The sequence below is a fragment of the Gastrolobium bilobum genome, unplaced genomic scaffold (assembly GCF_033153095.1).
Source record: "Gastrolobium bilobum isolate Gb01-03AN ecotype WA unplaced genomic scaffold, APGP_CSIRO_Gbil_v1 utg5821, whole genome shotgun sequence".
Lineage (NCBI taxonomy): Eukaryota > Viridiplantae > Streptophyta > Magnoliopsida > Fabales > Fabaceae > Gastrolobium > Gastrolobium bilobum.
Genome location: NW_026898670.1, coordinates 411,039 through 437,074, shown reverse-complemented (window position 1 = coordinate 437,074; position 26,036 = coordinate 411,039). Strand labels below are relative to the sequence as shown.

At 34.6% G+C, this 26,036-nt stretch overlaps 1 protein-coding gene across 1 annotated transcript; it reads left to right on the top strand.

Annotated features, from left to right (window-relative positions):
* Positions 1–7,086: 7,086 nt before the first annotated feature.
* On the top strand, positions 7,087–25,629 carry LOC133318161 (probable manganese-transporting ATPase PDR2). Its single transcript, XM_061520138.1, has 22 exons — positions 7,087–7,222; positions 7,312–7,577; positions 7,678–7,770; positions 10,521–10,723; positions 11,502–11,574; positions 11,662–11,834; positions 11,922–12,093; positions 13,728–13,832; positions 13,924–14,034; positions 14,135–14,221; positions 14,314–14,496; positions 14,613–14,663; positions 14,745–14,870; positions 15,672–15,751; positions 16,139–16,247; positions 17,472–17,600; positions 18,037–18,102; positions 18,194–18,265; positions 22,765–22,916; positions 23,179–23,290; positions 23,375–23,491; positions 23,939–25,629. Exons 2-22 carry the CDS (start codon positions 7,329–7,331, stop codon positions 25,049–25,051), a joined length of 3,576 nt encoding a protein of 1,191 aa, XP_061376122.1. The 5' UTR covers positions 7,087–7,222; positions 7,312–7,328; the 3' UTR covers positions 25,052–25,629.
* The last annotated feature ends 407 nt before the right edge of the window (positions 25,630–26,036 follow it).

Sequence of the window (26,036 nt, the reverse complement as noted above, 5' to 3'; positions counted from 1 at the left end):
TTCAAATAAATAATAACAGTTAGATAGACGGAAATCAACGGTTGAGATGAGGAGTGAGAGTTGAAAGTCTTACTCTAGAGTCAAAAGATCCCTCCCTATATATATATATATATATATATATATATATATATATTTCACTTTGACCACTAATGGTCAACTGTTGTTCTAGAATAAAATCTTATTTTATGCTTCACTGTTTTTATTCGCTGATACAACTTAGAAAAGCTCATTCTAGGAATTTTTAACTTTTTTCTTCATTATAACAAAATTATTATAAGAATTTTTGTAAAAATTCATTTGGCCTAACTTCTATTTATAAGGAGAAGAAAAGTAAAAAAAAAAACCTCTCAATCATGCACTAAGACTTTGACACCTCTACTTCTGGAGGTGATAAATAGATTTCAGGTTTATTTCTTTATTTAAAATATTTTCAACAATTTAATTCACTTCATAATAAAAATATTTTTTTAATCATGTATATCGCCTGGAGGAGAGTAGTTGCTAATGATTTGCAAATAAGTAATATCAAAAATGATTTTAAGGTTAAAATACTCAGTTTTCTTCTTTGATTATCGAATTTTAGCATGGATAAAATAAGTTAAAGAGATATAAAATTGTTATGTACTTTTTTTAATTGTTTAATTTTTTGGTAAACTTGGTTCATGATATAGTATAAGAATTTATTATGAAGTGGTATATATAGAATTCAATCTTTGTCATTCCATTATTATGAAGTGGTATATATAGAATTTAACATGTGCATTTATCCAAATTTATGGTGTATCACTACAAAAAAATCAGTGATTAGCCACGGTTAAAAATGTGGCAAATGAAGCTAAGAACCGTAGCTAATTGAGTTTTCCACTGTTTATCAAACCATGACAAAAATGGGTGTTGCATTATTATAACCACGGCATCTCTTGCACTTAGCCACGGTCTGAATGAATGAGTGTGGTAACATTTAGTTAGCAATGAGTTTTCTAATGTTAGGCACGTTGGGGGCGTGGCTAAACTGTTTTGTTCATCACAAAACAAAAGATTTATTTTGCCACAATAGAACCGTGGCTAATTAATGGAAATCATTTTTTTAAAAAAAAATTTACAAATTGTACAAAAAGTAAATCACACGAATGATTCAAAAGCCAGGAACAAAGTTTTACCAATTTCACATATGCCATCATTTTCTAATTCATATATACAAATAAAGTTTTTATTACATTATAAAAGGAATTGTCAAATAAAGTTAAAATTAGAAGTTTGTCATTGTCATTATATGTCTATACAAAATTACCAAAAATATGACAACACTAATTTTTTTGTATCAGCCTTTCGAAAATTGCCCTTAAATGCATCCTAACCCTTTAAAAGGCTTACAACCAAATCACACCTGTAAAAAAAACACAAAAAAGAATGGTATTAGTCTTCCCTTCACTTGTGTAAAACAGTCTCATTACTTTCAAGAATAAAATATAGTAATATTTGAAAAGTTTCACCTATTGGTATGCAAGAAAGTAGCCCGCAACCAAAACTGTTGTCATAAACCTGTTATCTTGATTTTCAATGTGCTACAAATACTTAGTTACTTCTTATTTACCTACTTTTTTTGTGAGATGTTTTACAGCTGACCTTGAAGTCTCAAGTTGAATTGTATTGTGTAGGCCCTAGTTTCCCTTTAAAAAGAAAGACTTAGCAATAAAGTTGATCGTTTGCACAAACACTAAATCAGTCGAAATCAATTCAAAGTAAATCCCGATGAACAATTTAATGCCAACAAAAAAGGACAGCAATGCTAAGATGTATGATCATCCATTAGAGGGAGGTAAACCTAAAAGGTTTGGGATAAGGGAGGGAGAACAAAAAGTACAATCTGAAAACAGTGAAGTGAGGGAATTCATAAACCATTAGCTTAGAAAAATAATGTGACACGGTTACTTACCATTACATGTATTATGAAGAATAATGCAGATGAGAATAGAAGTGAATTATGATGATTCAAGTAAAGTAAGAGCAGGAAATATTTTTCAATATAGTCAAGCAAAATCCAAGAGAATCAGTGGTGGCAAATTGTCTAAAACTCAAATAAAATAAAATAAAAATAAAATAAAATAGTATTATTTGGTTTCTTCTATTTTATGCTTGAACACATTTATTTTCTTCTTCTGGGACGTTTAGGCTCTCCTTTGGTGGAAAAGTTCAGGGTGCTATGCTTTGGATCACTTTCAAGCGATTCATCTCCTTTGGCCAAACTATTCATGTAATGCACATAGCTAGAAATTAATATTTGGTTCGAGTTGACATATGGTAGTAGAACTTCAACAGTCATTTCCCATAAACAAGGTGATTCCATTATGAATAAGACAGTCAACTGAAACAGAAAGTCAACATTGATTGTCATCAAGGTCTAGTATGTACCATTCATAACAAAAATAAATATCAATTAACTTATAATTTTGTTTCCCCTGTAAGGTTTTCCAAGTTAGTTACAAGAATGTGATAATAGAACCTGGGATCAGGATTCGTAGCCAAGAATTTATCCAGAAAGTCAACAACTTCCAAGCTGGTGATATGAAACAACTGAAATGAAACAAAAATCTCTTTTATCCTCCCTTCCAATATTGTTAGGAGTATAATTGTATTAAAGAAATCAAACTACATCAAACTGGAAAAAAGAAAAATATCCAAATTATCAATCTCTGACTACAAGGCCAGCAATTACCATGCAAGGATACTCAATTTAAAATGGCAATACAGTAAAGGCAGACTAATCGGAAATAATAGTAGACATGATCACATAGACTGATAGACCACAAACAAAATGTAAGAGAGTAGTTTTCCGACTGAGCAGATGAAAGAAAGAGAAGTTGACCCGTGAAGATTTGGATGTTATTTGTATCTCACTTTAATAATTAGATAAAATAAAAAAGTGAAAAAGGAGGATTTTAATAGAATAATGTGGGGAAGGTTTGGGCAGGGATTTTGATTAGACACTAATTCTTTTAAGTTAAACCTTGTGGCTTTGAATTGAGTTTGAGGTGTGATTTTATTTTTTTACCTTGAACTAAGCATAACAGAGACCATTAATACCATATTAATGACTCATTACACTGTCCGTTGGCTATATATTTGGGGCAATCCGACAATCATTTATTTATTTATTTAAGGTGTGCATGATAATTAGTATCAATTGTACACCACCAACCATACTAGTAAACATAGAAACAATAGGGGTGAAAACTATCAAACTATCAATGGGTGAAAACTCCTGCACACAAATTAATGGCATCTCAAATTAGAGAAATTGAAATGATGGTTAGGTACCAGTATCATAGCCGAGGAGAAGACCACCAATGCCGGCGGCAAAAGTGATTCCGACGATGTAAGAGTTCTGGATTGAAAGACATCACAGAAAATTGAATCTTTAATTCAGTTTTCATCATAAACTACTTGCTGTAATAGAAAGTATAGAAGCTATTTCAAGCCAAAGTTTAAAATATTTACTTCTCGATAATTTTCAAAACCAACTATTAAGACATCAAGCACATAATAAAACAGTTCAAAGTTTATACCTTTGTCTCTCCAACAACCTTAGAGACTTCAGCTTCATGCTTCTCATTCTCTGATATCTTCATACCAGTCTACTTCTCAAGCTTCTTCAATTCCTCATTATTGGGGTCCAACTGAAGACCCTTTCGGCAATGGTCTTGTGCTTCAGCCAGCAAATTTAGTGCAAGAGATGCTTTGGCAGCTCTATAAATTGCCTAATCATAGTTGCCATACTTTCATACACCAAACCAATGAATTGCAAGAAGCAAACAAAAAACCCCAACACACATAAAGTAAGCACCTTTATATTAGAGGGGCACAACTTGAGTGCCTCCAGAGAATCAGTGATGATTTCTTATCCTATAGGGAGAGCTGAGTTAGGATTCAACAGGATAGGATACCAATATTGGATACCCAATATATGCTGACGCTATCCAATATATTCCCACGCTACCCAATATATTCTCACGCTACCCAATATATTTGTATTTATTGCATTATATTTTGTTTTTTCTTTCTCCTTTCTCCTTCTACATAATCTTATTAGATTGTTAATCAGGTGCTCATCAAACATAAGATATGATATAGGCTTATCAGCTTTATATCATATCCTACCCTTATCAACCCCATATCATATCCTACCCTTATCCTATCCTGTGCACCAAACGAGCTCTAAGAACTCTACCCCTAATGCTGAAAGCAGATTCTGAAGAAACTGTAGATACTGGCATAGCCAATACATCTTTAGCTACTAGACCAAGAGTAGGATATTTGCTAGAATTCACCTTCCACCAATTCAAGATATCAAATTTTTTAGTTCCTTTCTCTAGTGGTTCCATGAGATACAGGTCCACCTCATTTTTATTCAAGCTCTCACTCACAGTTATGTCCCTCTCAAATTCACTAGCAAATGAAGAGTTATCAAATGCTGCCAAATCAGAGTCTTCTACCTCATGATGATCTTTGGTGGACAATCGAGAAAGATTATTTCCATGAAAATCTTTATAACTGTGAAACATCTTGTTTAAAGTCTCCTTAACTCTTAACACTTAAAAATTATGCATCCTCCCTTTCATAAAGCTTCTCAAAACTCCATTCCACAAATCGTAATTTATATGGGGGATCAAGTATCACATCAATAAAAATCATCATGTTGATATTTCTAATGTTTCCCCAATATTTGTCATGCTTAGCTTTCATTTTTTTAGCCATGGGCCCAAGTAATAGATCCATACTCCTACTCCATGTCTTTAAGTTATTCAATATCATGTAAAACTCATGAAAATATTAAGAAGTCACATATAAAGAACCAAACACTTTTTCAGTGACATCGTGAAAATTTTTCAAAAATCTCACAAACACTCGTGCATTATCCCAATTCTCAATATTTGGAATTCCACCTTGCATCATTGCATATTCAGCAACACACTCTCCTAACCTTTTAAATGCCTTTTGAAACTTTAATGCACTTTCAAGCATAATATAAGTAGAGTTTCATCTAGTAAGAACATTTAATTGCACTATGCCACCCTCTTGTATCCTACAATCTTTTATACAAGTCTTGAATCTATCCATATGACTAGGGGAAGCACGCACACATCTAACAACATTTCTTATTTTAGTAATTGAAGCATGCAACTCTTTCAATCCATCATTGACAACAAGATTTAAAATATGAGCACAACATCTGACATGCAAATATTCACCTTTCAACGAATGTGCATTCCAATCCTCCATTCTAGCTTTCAAGTAAGCAATAATAAGATCATTTGAGCTCACTTTGTCAACAGTAATATTGAAAACTTTTGAAATTCCCCAACCTAGAAGACATTTCTCAATTTTTCTTCCAATAGTCTCACCCTTATGATTCTTGATCAAACAAAAATTCAATATTCTTTTATGCAATTTCCAATCATTATCAATGAAATGAGCAGTAAGACACAAATAATTGAGATTTTGCACAGAACTCCAGCAATCAGTTGTAAGACACACACTTTGACTCGGAACACTAAAAATAGATTACAATTTTTTCTTCTCGTTTAAATAGAGATTCCAACAATCTCTAGCAACAGTAATCCTTCCAAGAATATCCAACTTAGGTTGCACAACACTTACAAAATGTCGGAATCCCTCCCCCTCTACAAACTTAAATGACAACTCATCAACAATAATCATTCTAGCAAGAGCTTGCCTACAATCTTCAACACCAAAGGATACACCAACAAAAGCTTTACCAATTCATTTCCCATCTTCTTTTTTAAATTGTTGGAGACTATGAATTGATTGACTAGAATCGTTTGAATCTCTTGGAAACTTTTTACATTGAGCCAACAAATGATGTTTCAAATTAGTTGCGCCATTTTTATGTGTATCACATGCATAAGTAGCCCTACACCATTTATATTTATTTAAAATCCTGATTGAATACCACCGGATTTGAAGGACTTTAAAATAATCTTTTAAATTCTTAATCAAATACCATGTGATTTTTTTTTTCAATACTTAAAAATCCTAATTGAATAACAATGAATTTGAATTTTTTTGATAAAAAACAATCTATTAAAATTTCAATCCAATATGTCCCCCAAGTTAAATAACTTGGGTGAACTTTCATGGTTGTATAATTATGGGACATATAATGTTTTGAGGGGCTGAAATGGGTAATAAAATGTATAAAAAAATCTCTTTGAGAATTAGTATAAGAGAAAAATATTGATCCTTTTAAATGATATAACTTTGTGTCATTTTAGATCCTAACCGATGATTTCCGTCAATCAAATGTTAGGATTTATTGGATTTTATTGCGAATTACTAATTAATTAATAAGTTTGACCCAATAAATCCTACTTGTTGATTGACGGAAATCAACGATTAAAATCTAAAATGACACAAAATTATATCCTTTAAAAGGATAAATAATTTTTCTTTTAGTATAATTATGGAAAATATAACATAAGTGTACCTGAATAACACAATAGGTTTTATAAGAGTTATGTTGTAGGAAAAGTGATTGTGTAATGTTATAGAGATTCGTTTTGCGTGCCGTAATTTTCTTTCTTTTTCTTCAAAAAGTGTGGCCCCACAAAATGTTGTGTGTGCAGAAAAGTTTGTTGTGTCATGTTAAATGACAAATGCAAACCCCTAACACAATAGATTTTGCTTCTTCTTTTTTATTATTATAAAAGAGTTCAAAACCAAATCAATCTAATTAAAATTAAAAAAAGGAAAAATATTGTCATTTTAAATGACATAAAGTTATATCATTTTAAGAGAGATAGACACAAAATAATATATTTTTATTTAAAATTTAAATTAAAAAAACCACCCACTTTCACCCTCATGATTTCTATTTCTTGTGTCTATCTCTTTTTAAGATAACATAACTTATGTCATTTAAAATGACAAACATCAAATCCAATTAAAAAAAAATAAAACAAAAACATAAAAGAAGTCGAATAAATAAAAAAATAAATTGAATATTTGATCCAAACTATTTTTATACTTAAGGGGATGATAAAGATTATTTTAAAGCTAAATGGGGAAGTAATTAGGAGGGTAAAGAGTAGAGAGTGTGCAAAATTGCAGCAATCAACAAGTTGGGAATCGTCGCAGACGAAAGACACCGAATCGTTGCGAGTGGCGAGGTGTTCAACTCAGCCGCTCTCATCAACATCTAAAGGTAACAAACATTTTCATCAGATCTCAGATCCAAAACCCTAATTCTTATGCTTCCGTTCTCTTATTGATCAACGATTTCACTATTATCAGCCGAAGCCAAAGCCGAAATGTCAAGTTTTCACGTTGGTGGGAAGGTGGTGGACAGAGTTGATTTGCTGAGGAAGAAGCAATTGCCGTGGCGCGTGGACGTTTGGCCTTTCGCTATTATATACGGCGCGTGGGTATCGGTGATTCTTCCCAGCTTGGACTTCGTTGATGCTGCAATTGTTTTGGGTGCGCTCGTTGCTCTTCACATCCTCGTTTGGCTCTTCACGGGTTGGTCCATTGATTTCAAGTGTTTTGCACATTATAGCAAGGTATTTATTTATTTAATTAATTTTATCTGCATTTTATGGCGGTTGCTTGGTAGTTTGAGTGGAATTTTTAGAAGCTTTGATTTGGTGGGTTTGCGTGCAGGCTAAGAATATTCAGCAAGCCGATTCTTGCAAGATAACTCCGGCTAAGTTTTCAGGTTCTAAAGAAGTCGTGCCGCTTCGTTTTCGGAAAATAGTAAGTATATGACAGGATTTCAGAGGAGAAAACTGTATTGAATTTTCAGTGATGTTCAATTTATGCATGAAAAGAACTAGATAAAACTATTAGATGTTTACAGCTCAATAGAATGAAAATTGGAAGGAAGTGTAAAAGTGTTTTTGGGTTACTAATCCTTCCTTTTACATGGACGTATGTATCTTGAATCTTGATGATATATGACACAAGTTTGAAGAGAGTGAATTTAAAAGAAAGTGTGAATGTTCTAAATTGACAATTTATGAACCTTTTATGAACGCAAGCGCATTGTGTAATTCAAAAGATGTTGTTAAATTGTGACCTTTAAATTCATGGGGTTTATTTCTTTTGTTGGAGTGGAGTGTCTATTTTTGTTCCTCTTAATTCATCTTGATTTTTTTTATGGTTACTTTATTTGGGGATATGTATCAATGGCTACAAAATAATGGACTTCGGAATTTGGATAGTAGTGTGTGTGTATGTATCATACTTGTGAATAGCCCCGCTTTAGCGCGCTATAGCGGAGTTGTGTTGCGGTGCAGTGACCGGCTGCCACATATCGCGCCGCGACGGTCAGGCGAAGTGTAGAGGATGTAGCGGTCGCTATTGCGGCTGAATCATGGCACAAGTTTCTGCAAAAGTGTTCTTGTCGTAGAAGGAAGAGATTTACAACTTAGATACAAGTGAAAGTGAAGATGAAGATTTGGATGTTCATGATGTCAAATATGATTAGTTCCTTAAGTTCTTTGATTTTGACATTTCACTTAAGTGGCAGTTTGAATTTTGACTATTTTTGCCATTTTATTTTGTTGTTTTACATTATTTGGGACTTTAATTCCTTCAATTTGCTTATGATTTGAATTTTAATGTTTGAAATCATTTATGTTTGAGTTTGAGTTTGAGATCCTTCAAATTTGTTTTTATGTCACATTTTCATATTTTAAGTTTTATATTTGTGGAGTACAATTTAATGTATCACCTAGGTACACTTTGCACAGTAGCGTTGTAGCGCTACCCGCTATAGCGCTATAGCAGTTTGGAGGGTCAGGCGCTACGCGCCGCTATCTGACATTAATAAGAGCCTGTTTGGATCCTCTTATTTTTAAGCTAGAAGCTACTTATAAACTACAGCTAAAAAAAGAACTTAAAAAAAGAAGCTAAAGCTGTTTGGTAATTACATAAAAAATTTAGCTTGAAAATTACTTAAAAGCACATGTTTCAAGAAATTACCTCTCTCTATCTTTATACCTCTTCGTTTTAAAAAAAAGCACACAATTCAAGAAAAACGTATAAGAGCTTAAAAAAAGCTCCTCCTAGGAGATTTTAGTTTTCAGCTTTTTTTTTCATTATAAAAAAAAGAGCTTTTCATTATAAGAGCTTTTCCCAAAACCTGTTTGGCCTAGTTTATACTTATAAGTAGCTTCTAGCTTAAAAAAGAGAGGATCCAAACAGGCACTAAGTATGGTATGTATATATATATGCAGATTGAATTATTTCCTTGGTTTTATCAGTCATACAATATTATTTTGTAGAAAATGCTAGTGAGGTGTCTCACCTAGCTCCTTGGTTATCTGTTTTTCTCTGATTTGGAGGGGGAATGAGTGGTGGAGTTTTTGTGCGCGACAATTTGTATTTGTCCAGAGATATTGGAGCACTCTTCATCTGACATTTTCGAGGTTTTGAGAGGATTAAATAAGACAAGGTTCTTTGGCAGTATGCAATGTATTATGTATGCATAGACTGGGTGCTCATGGTTTGAAGAGGAAAGCCAGAATTTTCAAGGATATTTTTTTTTTGTTGCTACCTTTTTTATTGGATTAAGTGATATTCTTAGATTCTTTATGATTCTAAGATAGCAGCTATTTTAGAAGAGTTTCTTTATTGAATTTGGTATATGGGAAGATTGGCAGCTTCACTAACTTCATGTGTTTGTTCTTGTTTATTCTGGTTTTTGCATTTTCGTGGTTTTTTAGGAGGATAGCTTTTCAGGCTGGGAAAGAAAAGCAGACATGTCTTATATGAATAATCTTTGCTTAGTTTTATGTTTGAAATGTACGTTTTTGTTAGGGATGAGACTCAGTATTGGGGGAAGAGATTGGAGTGTATACTAGAGAGAATTAAGAGAAGCTCAGGTTATTTAGGGAAGTCAGGATGACAGGTTTGGAAGTTACGGAGGCAGTTAGTAATTAGGATGAGAAGTAGGTTGTTAGGTGGATATATAGCATAAATAGTATCGAAGATAGGCATTCGAGAATTTAGATGTGAGAATTGTGAAAGAGGAAACTCTTTGTGAAGGGCAAATCCTTGGGGGTAGAATTGTCTCCTTATGTGTTTGTGTTGCAGTCATCAATAAGAATTGTTTCTTTTTTCTTTCTATCTTCCATACATTTCCTCCACTCGTATTTCTGGGTTCATAACAGTTTAGATCTCATATTCTTATTCATTAATACTTATTTTGCTCAACTCTAATGCATTACTCCGATATTTTCAAAATAGATGTAAAGTAAAGTGCACTGTGAATATGTAATGTTCATTGTATCTTTTTGCTTGATACTGTTCACCTGCTTGCTGCATGGTAGCTCTGCTTACTAATTTTGAACCGTGCATTTTTTGAATCCAGCTACCTCTTTGTTTACATTGTTGATTCCTGGTTTTACAGTTTATGTTTTGTTGAGCAAATTTCTTTCTCTTTCTTCCTCTTTTGAAAGCTATTGCACGGTTGTTTACCATGTTTGTGTACTTGTGTGCAGTCTGCAAGTTCTTCATCAGCGGCGGATTTGGAAGAGATTTACTTTGATTTTAGAAAACAATGTTTTGTCTATTCAAAGGAGAAGGGGACTTTTTGCAAACTTTCATACCCTACAAAGGAAACATTTGGATATTATCTCAAGAGTAGTGGACATGGCTCTGAAGCCAAAGTTTTTGCTGCTACTGAGAAATGGGGGCGGAATGTGTGGGTTTCCTATTTCTTTGACCTTTTTATATTTTATATTTTTTATATGCATCTACTGCCGTTCAGAGCACAAGTTTTTGTATTGCCAGTATAGATATGTTTTTGTGGTTGGAATTGTATGCTTATGCATTGTTAGAGAAATATAATATAAAATATAAAACCATTAATGTGTCTTCACCTAATAGTTTAAACTTTTGGGTTGAATTGACACTTAATATGGTATCAAAGCATTTGTGACCATGTGGTTTTGAGTTTGATCCTCTCCTCAGTCCCTTGTAAACCAAAAAATGAGTGTGTTAAAGACATAATATATAAAACCATTAATGTGCTTAAACTTTGAATTGAATTGGTTCTTTACAAGATATTAGAGTCTATGATCAAGTGGTCTAGATTTCGATCCTCATTGCCCCTTATTCTATTAATAAATAATTAAATATTGTGGATTTTCTTAGCACATGTAAATGGATCTTGTATTGTCCATTCTTCAAGTCCAATGAGCTCTTCTGTGAGGGGGCGTGTTAGAGAAATACAATATAAAATATAAAACCATTAATGTGCATTAACCTAACAGTTTAAGCTTTTGGGTTGAATTTGTTGTTTACATACATCAATATTTATGAATTAGACACATCTTATATGCAGTTTACCTACTTTGGTATTATTGGTGATTGTTGATTCCTTCCCTTGTTGTCAAGGAGTTATGTGTCTTCTCATTTGATCTCTGAGCATTATGCTGTATTAGTTTTCTCTCTAATGTTTCTGCTGGTTGATCTTCTAGATTTGATTATCCTCAGCCAACATTTCAGAAATTGATGAAAGAGCACTGTATGGAGCCATTTTTTGTATTTCAGGTATTATTTCTTTAATGTTCTTTTCCTCTTTTTTGTCTTCAATCTTCTTGCTAACTATTACCTGGTTCTTGCTTATATTATGATCAGGTTTTCTGTGTGGGTCTCTGGTGTTTGGATGAATACTGGTATTATAGCTTGTTCACTCTATTTATGCTGTTCATGTTTGAGTCAACCATGGCAAAAAGTCGGTTGAAGACTCTAACTGAGTTAAGACGTGTTAGAGTGGATAGCCAGATCCTAATGGTACATCGCTGTGGCAAGTATGTTATCTCAATTGTTAATAAGATCATATTTGGGTTTATTGGAGTAAAATGTTGATGCTTGCTTGTATATTATGTGGATTATAGGTGGGTAAAACTCTCTGGTACAGACCTTTTGCCTGGGGATGTTGTCTCTATTGGTCGCTCTTCTGGTCAGAATGGAGAGGAGAAGTCTGTACCTGCAGACATGCTTATATTGGCTGGAAGTGTGATTGTGAATGAAGCTATTCTCACAGGCGAGTCTACTCCTCAATGGAAGGTGTTTCTCTTTTCCGAAATACTCCCTAATGTACTTGTCTAATCACTAATAGATATATGATACTTAAAAGGTAAAATTACTTCTGTCAGGGAGCAGATTATATTTTTCTTAACTTTGAATAGATGATTCCTTGTCTGATTGCCAAACTTACGCCACTATTTGTTTGCTGGTTTGAGCATTGTTGGTAGTAGTTGCTTGTTGAGTTTTTGGCTATCACTTCTATGCTGGTTACATGTCTTGAATGTCTAAATCTAAGGGGGTGTTTGGTATGAGTATTTGGTATAGAATGATGGTAAAGCGGGGTGGAGAATATTTATTTACCATGTTTGGTATGAGTATTGTGAACAAAATGCCAGCAAATTTTTTTACCCAGTATTTTCCTTTTGAACTACACAAAGGAGGATTTTTTTCCCACTTACCTTTGGTATTTTTTTTTCCTTGGTCTTGGATTCTCAAAAAGTAACATTTGATTCACTTTTCCCCAAAAAAAGCAACATTTGATGATGACTCACTTGGCATATTCAAAAAATTAAGGGTATTTTGATAATTTCATTCACATTCCCATCAATATTTTACCATCAATCAAACATAGCATCAGTAAAATTAACCCAACTTTCCCTGCAAAATTTTGGCTAACCAAACACTTTTTTGTAACTTACCCGGGATAAAAAAATTCTTACCAAGTGCCTGTTTGGATCCTCTTTTTTTTAAGCTAGAAGCTACTTATAAGCATAAGTTAGGCCAAACAGGTTTTGGGAAAAGCTCTTATAATGAAAAGCTCTTTTTTCTATAATGAAGAAAAAAGCTGAAAATTTAAAGCTCCTTGGAGGAGCTTTTTTTTAAGCTCTTATCTGTTTTTCTTGAATTGTGTGCTTTTTTTTAAATGAAAAGTGATAAAGATAGAGAGAGAGATAATTTTCTTGAAATATGTGCTTTTAAGTAAATTTTAAGCTAAAATTTTCATGTAATTTCCAAACAGCTTTTAGCTTCTTTTTTTAAGCTCTTTTTTTTAGCTTTCGCTTATAAGTAGCTTCTAGCTTAAAAATAAGAGGATCCAAACAGGCTCCAAATCCCTAACAATCTTTTTTTCTCAGTAAAAAAAATATCTCTCATACCAAACGCCCCCTAAGGATATTGTTTTTTACCCAGGAAAGCTGGGCAACTTTTTTAGACAGATATTACTGATATGATGTAACATTTTGCTTAATATTTGGTTTGTCCTTTTCCCATCGCTGAGATATAATTGTGTTACACTTTGTTTTGCCTCCTGTCTGTCTTTATTTTACCATATGCCCCTATTGTAATGATGATTCTATTTACTTTATGATTTACATAAAACATTTAATATTGATGTCAGTTTGTTCTTTCCAAAAAATTTAAATTGCTGTGCATGTCCATGTTTACTTGTCATGTTTACTTGTGTATGTAATTATGTATCGGATCGTGTGAGTTCATTATTGTCCTTGGCCCCCCTTTCCCATGAAAAATAAACAAGGTTTGAATAGGACATCTTTTACCTTTCTCACGGTTGGCTGCTACATCTAAATGCATATCATAAGCCTATGGGTGCAAGAGCTTTTTTATGTCATGATGTTCTCTTAATGATTCTCATTTAGATTTGACCATCATTTTAGGTTTCAATTGCGGGTAGGGGGGTTGAGGAGAAGTTGTCTGCCAGGCGAGACAAAAGCCATGTTTTATTTGGTGGAACTAAAATATTGCAGCACACTCCAGACAAGGTTATTTCAGGCTGAGAAATTATGTATTTTCATTAAATGTTGAGCTGTTGTTCATGGTTCTCATCCCTTTTAACAATCTTGTTGGAGCCAGACCTTTCCTCTGAAAACACCTGATGGTGGCTGCTTGGCTGTTGTCCTGAGAACGGGGTTTGAGACAAGTCAAGGGAAGTTGATGCGGACAATCTTATTCTCTACAGAAAGGGTAAATTGATATAAACCTCGTTAAGCCCTAGTATGCAATTTCATTGTCATTTTGATGAAATTGTTTTTCTATTTCTGCTTTCTAAATTGACATATTATAGGTGACTGCTAATAGCTGGGAAAGTGGATTGTTCATTTTATTCTTGGTTGTATTTGCTCTGATTGCTGCTGGTTATGTGCTCATTAAGGTAATGCTTCCCTACAGATGAATAGTAAATATTGATATGGCTTGGTCTTAATGGTAAGTTGTGATATGACTTGGTAAATTGTAATGCCGCAGGGGCTAGAAGATCCCTTGAGGAGCAAGTATAAACTTATACTAAGTTGTTCACTTATTGTTACCTCTGTGATACCTCCCGAGTTACCAATGGAATTATCGATAGCTGTTAATACTTCTCTGATTGCACTGGCACGACGTGGAATTTTTTGCACAGAACCTTTTCGAATACCATTTGCTGGGAAGGTACCTGGAGGCCTACTACTATGTTTCTGCTCTTGTGCGTCCTTTACTTTGTTAGATATAGATCATATATTGACATTGGTGTTTATTGAACTTCCTGTACATTCCTTGCCCTATAGGTTGATATATGTTGTTTTGACAAGACTGGGACACTTACATCTGATGACATGGTATGCCCATATCAGATCACAATATTTATTTATCATTTTAGACCATATTTTGTGCTATAACTTTTTATTCCCACTTTACAGGAGTTTTCTGGAGTTGTTGGGTTGACAGGAACTACAGATTTAGAATCTGATATGAGCAAAGTGCCTGTGCGAACAGTAGAAATCCTGGCTTCTTGCCATGCATTGGTATTTGTTGAGAATAAGCTGGTATGCCTCTCCTCTCTCTGTAGGTGGTTAAATTCAGTCTTAGTTTTTAGACTTTGTTATAATGTTGAATAGAATGAAGTAGCACGTCACAGTTCAATATTTTTCTTTAAACCTTATTTTACCCCCCCCCCCCCCCCCCTCCCCCCCTCCTAATGCATTTTTCTTCAATTTTATAGTTTATGTAATGTATATTTTTTTAAAGGAAACTTAAATGAGTCTTAAATCACTCCATTGCTTTAAGATTGAGTTTAATCACGTCTTGTAAGGAAGGAAGTATGACACCCATGCCCCTGCATTTGATTTTTTTTTTTTTTTTTTGGGGGTGGTGGTAGTGGGATGGTGTCGCAATTGTTGCATCGGAAATAATATGGGAATGCTTCATTACTTGCATTACCCGTTAAGCACTTTTAGGAACAGTTCCTGAAAGTCAAGTTTGTGCCCTGTGTTATCAAGTTTTCCTTTTTATTTGATTGATTGATCCACTATTAGAAGTTTCTTTACTTTGGATGTCATGCTAAATCAATTTTGTAGATGGTAGTAGCCATCTTTTCAGGGAATCAAAATAAAACTTTTCCTATCTCTAGACTTTTGGAAAGCAATCATTTCTTACCTTGTTTCCACAATTCTTTGTCACTTCAAGTCCTAAGTTTCCCAGGTTACAAATATTTTTCTTGTTTTCTGCTAGATAACTATCAAGCTTGAGCAATAGGTCTTCATGATTCTTGCTTTTTTATGTTTCCCCCTTTATCTGTGCTATTATTTGTTGATACTATATCTTATAATTTCCTTAATATCCCACAGGTTGGTGATCCTCTTGAGAAGGCTGCACTTAAGGGAATAGATTGGAGTTATAAATCTGATGAGAAGGCTGTTCCAAAAAAGTAAGTAAATCTAAATCTGATGAGGAGTTATAAATCCATTGATTCAGCTAACAAGTTGATTGTCTTTTTAATCCATGTGAGATGGAGATTTTATTTTACATGGAAATTTTTGGCGTTTGGGCAATTGGGCTCATTTAATTTGGTTGTTGCCAATCATGTTCAATAAATCGGTTTACATTTCATTATTCCTGTTGCTAGAACAAGGAAATATAGTGATTAAGAAAGCAAAGAATATGCGACGTCTGCAGATGTGTTATTACATATATTGTCTATGATGTTCGTGGTTTGAATGCTTCGTTCTTGATTATGATGTCCCTCTCTTTTGTACTTTTTAACAGTTCTTTCTATGTCATCTTTGTTTTATCCTGATTTGTTATCAAATTTCAGGGGAAATGGCAATCCCGTCCAAATTGTTCAGCGGTACCATTTTGCATCTCACTTAAAACGAATGGCAGTTGTTGTGCGCATTCAGGAGGAATTTTTTGCCTTTGTGAAGGTTTGTTGGTTGCTCAGTGTCCTGTTTATAAATATGCAATTTTGGATGCATGCATGTTACCCACTCAGGTCCATCCTGATTTAAGCTGCTTCTTTATAAGCTTAAGTTGCGCACCTTATTTTTTGGGTATCCTATACTTTGACCTGTAGTTTAATAAAACTATGACCTAGGGATTTAGGCTGCCAAAGTATAACATTCTGTAGTAGCTTTTATTTTTTGGAGGGATATGGAATGGTCTATAATTCACGTCCTAGTTGGCGAGTAAGGAAGATAGACTGTGTAAAATAGTCATGTGGATTAACTAATCATTGAAGAATATGACACTAATATATTTCATGTTGTTAACTTTTTTTTTTTTGTCATTACCAATGACCTTTGGAAAGCTGATTGTTTTTTTATTAGAATGTGTTGCACACCATCTGAGTTCTTCAAGAGCTTTTCCATTTAACTTTCCGTGTTCACTCTTCTGCTTGTTTTTTCTTTCTTATTTTACATGCTTCTAGGATAGGATGATATGTACCCATTGGGGTGTGTGTGTGTGAGGAGCTAAGCTTGACTATACAACCATACATGGCTGGTCAAGATTAGCTCTTCTTCCACTCTCACTCTCTTACTCCCTCTATATGTATATGTATATATTATAAACAATTTACATAGTATAATTTATGTAATTTTATTATCTTTATTTAGTATAGATGGCTGCCTCTCTATTTGTTAATCTTTTTTTAAATGTATCAGGATACAAATACGAATTAGAAAAAAAGACTGATAAAAGTCCATAGAATTTGCTTCAATAGAATAAAATGAAAACAAAGTTTTATTTCTAAAATTTGCAAACAATAATTCTTGTCATATTGCTATTTTTTGTTTACATTTGTTTTGGGGTACTTGGATTGGCAGTTGGTTCTGTTGATGTTGACTGACCAATACACTTTTTTCATTTTCCGAGAGCATTTATAAATATGACGTTCTGCAATTAAATGTCTGTGAGTGGACTGGTTTCAGTGCTACCTTAAATGCCCAAATCTTTTAGATTCTGACTTCTTGAATTCTTCTTTATTTTTTTTCTCGTATTCTCTATTACTTTGTTGAGCAGCAGTGGACGTTAACATACATGCATCTTTTATGTTTTAAAAAACTTCAAAACATAGTAACTTGAGAGTTACCATGGTATTTTCCTTTATTTAATCCCTCTTAGCAATTCTTTATGACCTCTTATTTCAGGGTGCCCCAGAAATTATTCAAGAGAGGCTCATTGATATACCCCCATCATATGTTGAAAACTACAAAAAATATACACGTCAGGGGTCTCGTGTTCTTGCTCTGGCTTACAAGTCTCTTTCTGACATGACAGTAAGAATATTTTGGGTTTTACATTCTGTTTCATGACCCTTTAATCCACCATATATTCAATTACATGGGGGGAACAAAAATGATCATTGAAGTTTTCTGCCTTGTCATTTGAGTTATTTAAATTATTCAAAGTGGATAAACTTTGTTCACTGGAAAACATTTTTAATGTGTTTCTATTTTGGCTTTCATTTCTAATGACACTTTTTTAGTGTAGTTCTTTTGACATATCAAGTTAAATTTCCCTTTTGTATGATTTCAATCAATTTGTATCCTAAGTGGAATTGAGGACTTTGTTTATCTATTTATTTATTTATTTTTCCTCTTCACTCCTGACAAATGCTTGGTTTACTTCCTCCCCTATCATTTGTTACATCATTAATTACTTTCAACATTTGCATGTTTGAGCTGTTGCATATAATCTGTTAAATGCTTGAAGGTCAGTGAAGCTAGAAGCTTGGATAGGGATATGGTGGAGAATGGGCTTACTTTTGCTGGTTTTGTGGTAATCAAACATCTTCTTCCTCATACAATCTCAATTCAAAATAATTTCCCTCCATTGATTTAATGTTGAAAGTTGGTATTGTTATTTTCAGGTATTTAATTGTCCCATAAGAACAGATTCAGCCACTGTCTTATCTGAATTGAAAGGATCTTCACATGACTTGGTAAGTGTGGCATTTGAATTAGCTTCTCTTGCAAAAACGAGAGTACTTTTTGTTGTGAGAGAATTTCTCTTGGAAGAGTTAAAAACTCCAGTCTCTAGGGGGAAATGAATTGAAAACAGCGTCTTTTGTTCTACTTTCAGGAGCTGAATTTTATAAGGTTTTGTTTATTTTTTTTATTTTTATTTTTTTAATTCACTATTTTGTTTCACTGTAATAGAAGTGTTTTTGATTAATATTTATATGTTCAAGCACTTTGGAGCTGAGCACAATGGCATATAGAATCCATGAGGTCAACTTTTCTTTGTGGGGCTTGGTTAGCATGAACGAAAGCTGAATGTCATAGAAATGAGTATTTCACAATGCGTGGGCATACAGGATGGATAGGAATCATAAGGTTAGGAATAAGATCATAAGGGAGAAGGTTGGAGTCAAGGCAGTCAAAATTGTGTTAGATCATAGAATCTTATGCCTCCACGATTTTTTCTTGCTGCTCTTATCATGATCATCCTCAAAAACACGTTTCGGCGAGATCGTCTGCTATAACCATGATTGATTGTGAGACTGGAGGGGTTGGATGATCCCATCATGCTGGCCTAGTCATCTATATCATCCATTTCTGAAAAATAAAACCCAAGCCCACCCAAAATCTTAGAACGTCAAACCCTACAAAACCTTCTGTAAACCCTTTCCTGCTACCTGTTCACACTCCTTGGGCTTTGAACAGTGGCTGCTAGCGGTTGTGGCTTGTGGGGGACGTGGCTTGTGTGGGACCGTCGAGAAAGAGAGGGCGGGTGGTGGTTCGGGTTGAGAGATAGGCTGCTGGTGGTTTGACCTCTTCCTTGCTACTTGTTTGTGCTTTGATCTGCATCTCCTCCCGGTTGGGGTGGTGCTTGGCTGCTTGCTGATTTGTTATTTGCTTGTGTGCTCTGTTTTGTTTTTTGCTCTAATAGTTTCTAGGCTCTGTTTTGTGTGTCTGATTATGCTATGGTAATATCCAGATATTTAGTAGTTGTTCTTGTTAGTGTTATAGCTTTGTTGTAAAAAATGTCTTATATTATGAATTGTATCCTGTGAAGCACGAACGCTTGAAAAAACCTGGAGTGTCAGTGTCGGACTCTCCGACACACTCTCGACACGTGGTCAACATTTCCAACATGCAAATTTGAACGTGTCCGGCACGGTCAAGGGCATTTTAGTTATAAAATTACAATTTTAAAAAAATTAAAACACATTAATAAAATTATAATTTTGGAAAAACTAAAATGCATTTAATAAAAACTTAAAAAAGTGTTATTCTAGATTAAAATGATCCATAAATGTAGTCTAATAATTTATGGTTTTCTATGGATATTCTATTATTTTTGCTTTAAATCAATGTAATGGAATTATGGAAATAATTTTTTTTCTTTGAATCTTTTTTGGTTAAATTGATGGATATTATTAGTTTTGTTTCGTTTTTTTTGGTAAGTTATTGAATATGAAATGTAGTATACACCATACTTGTGAATAGCCCCGCTTTAGCGGAGTTGCGTTGCGGTGCAGCGGCCGGCTGCCGGCTGCCACAGGCCGCGCCGCGACAGTCAGGCGAAGTGTAGCGGATGTAGCTGCCGCTATTGCGGCTGAATCGCGGCACAAGTTTCTGCAAAAGTGTTCTCATTGTAGAAGGAAGAGATTTACAACTTAGATACAAGTGAAAGTGAAAATGAAGATTTGGATGTTCATGATTTCAATTATAATTAGTTCCTTAAGTTCTTTGATTTTGACATTTCACTTAAGTGGCAGTTTGAATTTTGACTATTTTTGCCACTTTATTTTGTTGTGTTACATTATTTGAGACTTTATTTCCTTCAATTTGTTTATGATTTGAATTTTAATGTTTGAAATCATTTATGTTTGAGTTTGAGATCCTTCAAATTTGTTTTTTATGTAACATTTTCATATTTCAAGTTTTATATTTGTGGAGTACAATTTAATGTATCACTTAGGTACACTTTGCCACAGTAGCGTTGTAGTGCTACCGGCTATAGCGCTATAGCAGTTTGGAGGGTCAGGCGCTACACTCCGCTATCTGAGATTAATAAGTATGATATACACTATATATATTAAAAATATTATTTAATATTAAAACGTGTTCCAACATGTCAAAATCTAAATTTTTTTAGAATTAACGTGTCGGAGTATCCTACGGTATCGTGTCACGTATATAGATTGTACCTTTAACTTAAGTTGTGGCTTGTGGCCTTGTGCATTTGTATTTAGAGTTTAATAAGCTAGTTGTAGGGTTTAAGTTATTATGCTTATCTATGTTGTTTAATATGTATACGTGTGTGTGTGAATATAATTTTATATTTTAGTAGGATCTTATGATCCGTGTTACAATCTCATGTTTCACATGTTTAACTCCCGATCCTGGGTAGGATCTTGATGTTGACTACCTTGATTGGAGTGGCTCTTATAGTAAAAATGATGGAAAAATGTTTAAAGATGATTTGGTAATGCCAGACTGTTCCTACAGAGGCTTCAGTATGATGTGGTATTACAGATGATGCTCCTTTAATGACGGGTAGAGGGAGACCAATAAAGACATGGTGGGGGACTATTAATAAGGATTTGGCATATGTGGGATTCATGAATCGTAGTTGACCCCTTTGTTTGGAATAAGTCTTGGTTATTAATGCTGCTGTTGTTCTCTCATGATTTGGTAATGTTAGACTGTTCTACAAGCCCCTGTAAGATGTTAAATTATTATTACAAAAAAAAAGATGTTAAATTACATATAACTAAATTGCTCTTGATCTTCTTCTTTTTCTTTTCCTTTTTCCTCTGATTCTTCTTCGATTTCTTCCGTAGCTTCAATTTCTTTTTCTTTTGCTTCTGATTTTCGATCCTCTTTTGCATGTCTTTCTATCTCTGTTTGCTTCTGCACCAGGTTCTTTTCTTGTTCTTCTTTAATCTCTGTTCGTTCTTTTTTGTCCTCCCCTTCTCCTCAACCCTCTGCTCCAGACGCATCATCTGCTCTAAATTATCTGAACAATGGACTTTGATTTCTGCATGAATTTCTTCTTTCAGCCCCGTCGGAAATGCAGCTTGTACCATGTCTTCATCAGCTTCTTCTTCATCAATTTCTTTTTCTTCTTCTGCACTGTTGTCATCTTCTTCTATTTTCTGATCCGTGTCTTCGTTGTTTGCTTCTTCAGCTTTTATTTCCTTTGTTTCTTTTTGTTCAGCTTCTTCTTCTACATTCTTTGCACTTTTTTTTCCCCTTCTTTTCTGTTCTTTGATCCTGCTACATCTTCCTTCTCTCTTTCTTCTTCTTTAATTTCTTCTTTTTCAATTTTCTGTTCGTGTTTTGCTTCTTCTTTCATTAGAGTTTCTCGCTTTTCTTCCCAAGCATCCATGATCCTTATCATCTTCCCATCAATTCCATGACATCCTTCGTGCTGGCCTTCTCCAATGCTTCAAGATATCTGTTGGTTTTGTTCTCCATTTTTTTTCTAGATCTGGACCAGAAGCAACCCTAGACCGGAAGTTCTCTGATATCAAATTGATGGAACCCAGAAAAATATATCACTAATTTCATTAACAATGGAGGCATAGCCTCTTTTTACATACACTGATACAAAGATAAAATGCCAAAGATAAATTTCAAGAGACCTCAACTCCCAGAGATCCCCGATTTTCCCTACTAACCAATTTTGAATTCATGCATAGCCTCACACTCCCACACTCCCCTCCTTATATCCTACTATTTGAGAATATTCTAGAATAACTCCCTATTAACTACTAATTATCTTAAGCCCATCAGAGACCAATACAGACATGGTGGGAGACTATTAATAAGGATTTGGTATATGTGGGATTCATGAATCGTAGTTGACCCCTTTATTTGGAATAAGTCTTGGTTATTAATGCTGCTGTTGTTCTCTCATGATTTGGTAATGTTAGACTGTTCTACACAAGCCCCTGTAAGATGTGAAATTACATATAATGCCCCTCTAATGAGGAGTAGAGGGAGATCAAGAAAGACATGGTGGGACACTATCAATAAGGATTTGACATTCGTGAATCGTAGCTGACCGTTTAAGTGGGGGAATAAGTCTTGGTTATTGTTGCTGTTGTTCAAGCATCTTGAATGATCATTACATTTTTTGTCGTGTGATCTATTGGAGAATAATAGTAATTTGAACTTCCAATTCGTGGTTAAGAAGTTTGATGATTAGAGTTGATCCGTAAATCTCATTGAATATCTGGCTATACAATGACTTATCTATCTAGCAATCAAATATTTGGGTAGCTTGCCTCCTGCTTTTTAAGACTGAAAATTTGATTGATAAGCAATATCTAACCCTTTTGTATTCTTTTGGTGTATATTAATTCTTAACCACTTTACCTAACCCATTTTTTTTGGATGGATGTGGGGGCAGGGATGGGAGTTTTTGGGATCCGTACTTAACTAGTAACAACTAACTGATCAGCATCTTTCTGGACTATATTGATAGGTGATGATTACTGGTGACCAAGCTTTGACAGCTTGTCATGTTGCTAGCCAAGTTCATATTATATCAAAACCTGCATTAATCCTTGGCCCAGCAAGTAACGGTGAAGGATATAATTGGATGTCCCCTGATGAGACTGAAAATATTCGCTACAGGTAGTTTTAACTTTTTGTTTTGCTTTGTTTTATTTTAATTTTTATTTTCTGGTTGTATTATCTTGTGTATGTGACTGATTACCTGTTCTTTATTTGCTGAATGTAAGATTTCTTTATTTGAGTTTTTTCTTCTTTTTATTACGTTCTCTGAGAAAGCATTTTTGTCCCCCGCCCGCGTTTGCTTCCAAACTCGTTTCTGCTGTCATTTGTTATTTTTCTTATTTCACTTTTTAGACTGATCTGTCCTAAAAATTGGTTTCAGTGATAAAGAGGTTGAATCTTTATCAGAGACTCATGATCTTTGTGTTGGAGGTGATTGCATTGAGATGTTGCAACAGACATCAGCTCATCTTCTGGTCATTCCTCGTGTGAAGGTTCTGATCTATGCTAAATGACTAAACATTGTAACTGGGTCTTTGGTACTGTCTTCATCAATGACAGTTATATTTTTGTCTCAGGTTTTTGCTCGAGTTGCCCCTGAGCAAAAAGAATTTATCATGACCACTTTCAAAACAGTGGGACGGTTGACTTTGATGTGTGGGGATGGAACCAATGATGTTGGAGCTTTGAAGCAGGTAATGTGTGGTTGCTAATAATCGATAGAATTTTTTCCTGAATATTGCACTTGTAGTTGCCAGTGGAAAATAAAAAATTTAGTCTGTTCGCAAATTACAACCTCCATACACCAAAAAGCCACCATATTAAGGAACCTTACTGGTAGAGTTTTTTTACTGACGTCTAAAGGAGAATACTTTTTCTGAGTGATAGTGGCCCAATTGCATCAAGATGATCTGTCGGTGACAGTTTTAATTATATAGCCATGTTATGTCAGTCTCCTGTAAATTTTTCATTTTTGCAATTAAAAATATTTTTATCCGGTATTTTTTTTCATTGGTATTAACTTGTGAAGCTGTGAGTCTTACATCATAAATTGGCATTATTTTATTGGTGTTTAGTATCTTGCATGTGTCTTTTACCAAGAATAAAGGCTGCAAGACTCAATGCTAACTTCTCTGATTTAGGCCCATGTAGGAGTTGCTCTTCTTAATGCATTGCCTCCAACTCAAAGTGGAAACTCCTCTTCAGATTCGCCTGGGGAAGGTTCAAAATCTGTCAAGCCAAAGAAATCTAAGCCTGCCCTGGAAGCATCTGGAAAGACTGTTAGCCCAATTGGAGAAGGCTCTTCAAAAGCGAAAGTTGCTTCAAAATCAGATTCCACCAGCCACTCACCTGCTAACCGTCATCAGGCAGCTGTCGATATGCAACGACAGAAGCTTAAGAAGATGATGGATGAGCTTAATGAGGAAGGAGATGGCCGTGCACCCGTTGTCAAGCTTGGTGATGCCTCAATGGCATCCCCATTCACTGCAAAGCATGCGTCTGTTGCTCCCACCACTGACATAATTCGTCAAGGCCGGAGTACCCTAGTGACAACCCTCCAGATGTTTAAAATTCTGGGCCTCAACTGCCTTGCTACTGCATATGTGTTGAGTGTTATGTATCTGGATGGTGTCAAGCTAGGTGATGTACAAGCCACAATAAGTGGTGTCTTCACTGCTGCATTTTTCCTCTTTATCTCACATGCACGCCCTCTTCCCGGTCTTTCATCTGAACGTCCCCACCCCAACATCTTCTGTGCTTACGTCTTCCTTTCCCTCTTGGGACAATTTTCTGTTCACCTGTTTTTTCTGATTTCATCTGTGAGAGAAGCTGAGAAATACATGCCAGATGAATGCATTGAACCAGATGCAGATTTTCATCCCAACCTGGTGAATACTGTTTCCTACATGGTGAGCATGATGCTTCAGGTGGCCACATTCGCCGTGAACTATATGGGCCATCCCTTCAACCAGAGTATTCCTGAAAACAAGCCATTCCTGTACGCTCTTGTTGCTGCTGTTGGTTTCTTTACTGTGATTACATCTGATCTCTTCAGGGGCTTAAATGATTGGTTGAAGTTGGTGCCACTGCCAACGGGATTAAGGGATAAATTATTGATTTGGGCATTTCTGATGTTTTTGGTATGCTATTCATGGGAGAGACTATTGAGGTGGGCCTTCCCGGGCAAGATCCCAGCTTGGAAGAAGCGACAACGGCATGCTGTATCTAACTTAGAAAAGAAGAAACAGGTCTAAGTAGTTGAAGACGAGATGTGATGAAGAAAAGTACTGTCGATGGGCAATGCAGTGATGACTATGCCAGAGATGGACATGTGACTTTCAATTTGTGAACCAATTAACTGAGACATATGGCATGAAGAATTTTGTTATAGGCTATTGTCTTTCTAGTTCTTTTCCCATTGTTGGATGGGGAATTTATCCGATGTCAAATTATTATTGGGGGAAGGTATGAATTTTAGCACACGTGCCCTCCCAATTATCTGAGATGTTTTTCTTAGAACAGGAGTTTTTAATTATTTAGATGTTTACGATTCATTCTACTCAACATCTTAGCTTATAAACTAAGTAAAATGAAAAATTTCTTTAGCTACTTGGGTTATCTGAGTACGCATTTGTTACATTATTCTACATGTAAGCAGCAGGACCTACCCAACATCTGAACTCTTAAACTGCAAGTTAGATACTTTCTATACCTGCTTGTTGGGTGATCAGAGCAAAAGTTTACTACACTAGGAACGTTACATGAAAGCAACCGAATGCACTTCCTCTAAAATCTGTAAGTGTAATGTGATTAGAACTTCATAAACATTGAATGATAATTCTGTAATGGATGAGAGTCATACGTGCATATATTTCATATATGAAAAAATTCTGTTTGGTTGCAAGTTGCAACATAGAATGAGTTATAATGTGTTTTGGAACTGAATGGTCCTAGTTCAGCTAATTACTGTTAGGGAAATATTATTCTATGAGAGAAATTTCATGCACTTACAAATCAAGTGTGAACCTCACTTTATATTTTTTTTTCCTCCTCATTTCTCCTTTTTGTTGTGATTAATATTTCCTTTTTACTTTATAACTTAGCTCGTCAAACATGTTAAACAGTTAAAAGGGAGAAGATAATTGCTGTTAGTTTATAGAATAATAATTATATGAACAATATTCCATACAGATAACTATTGTGTAGAATTATTAGGTTGAATACAAATTTCGTTTGAAA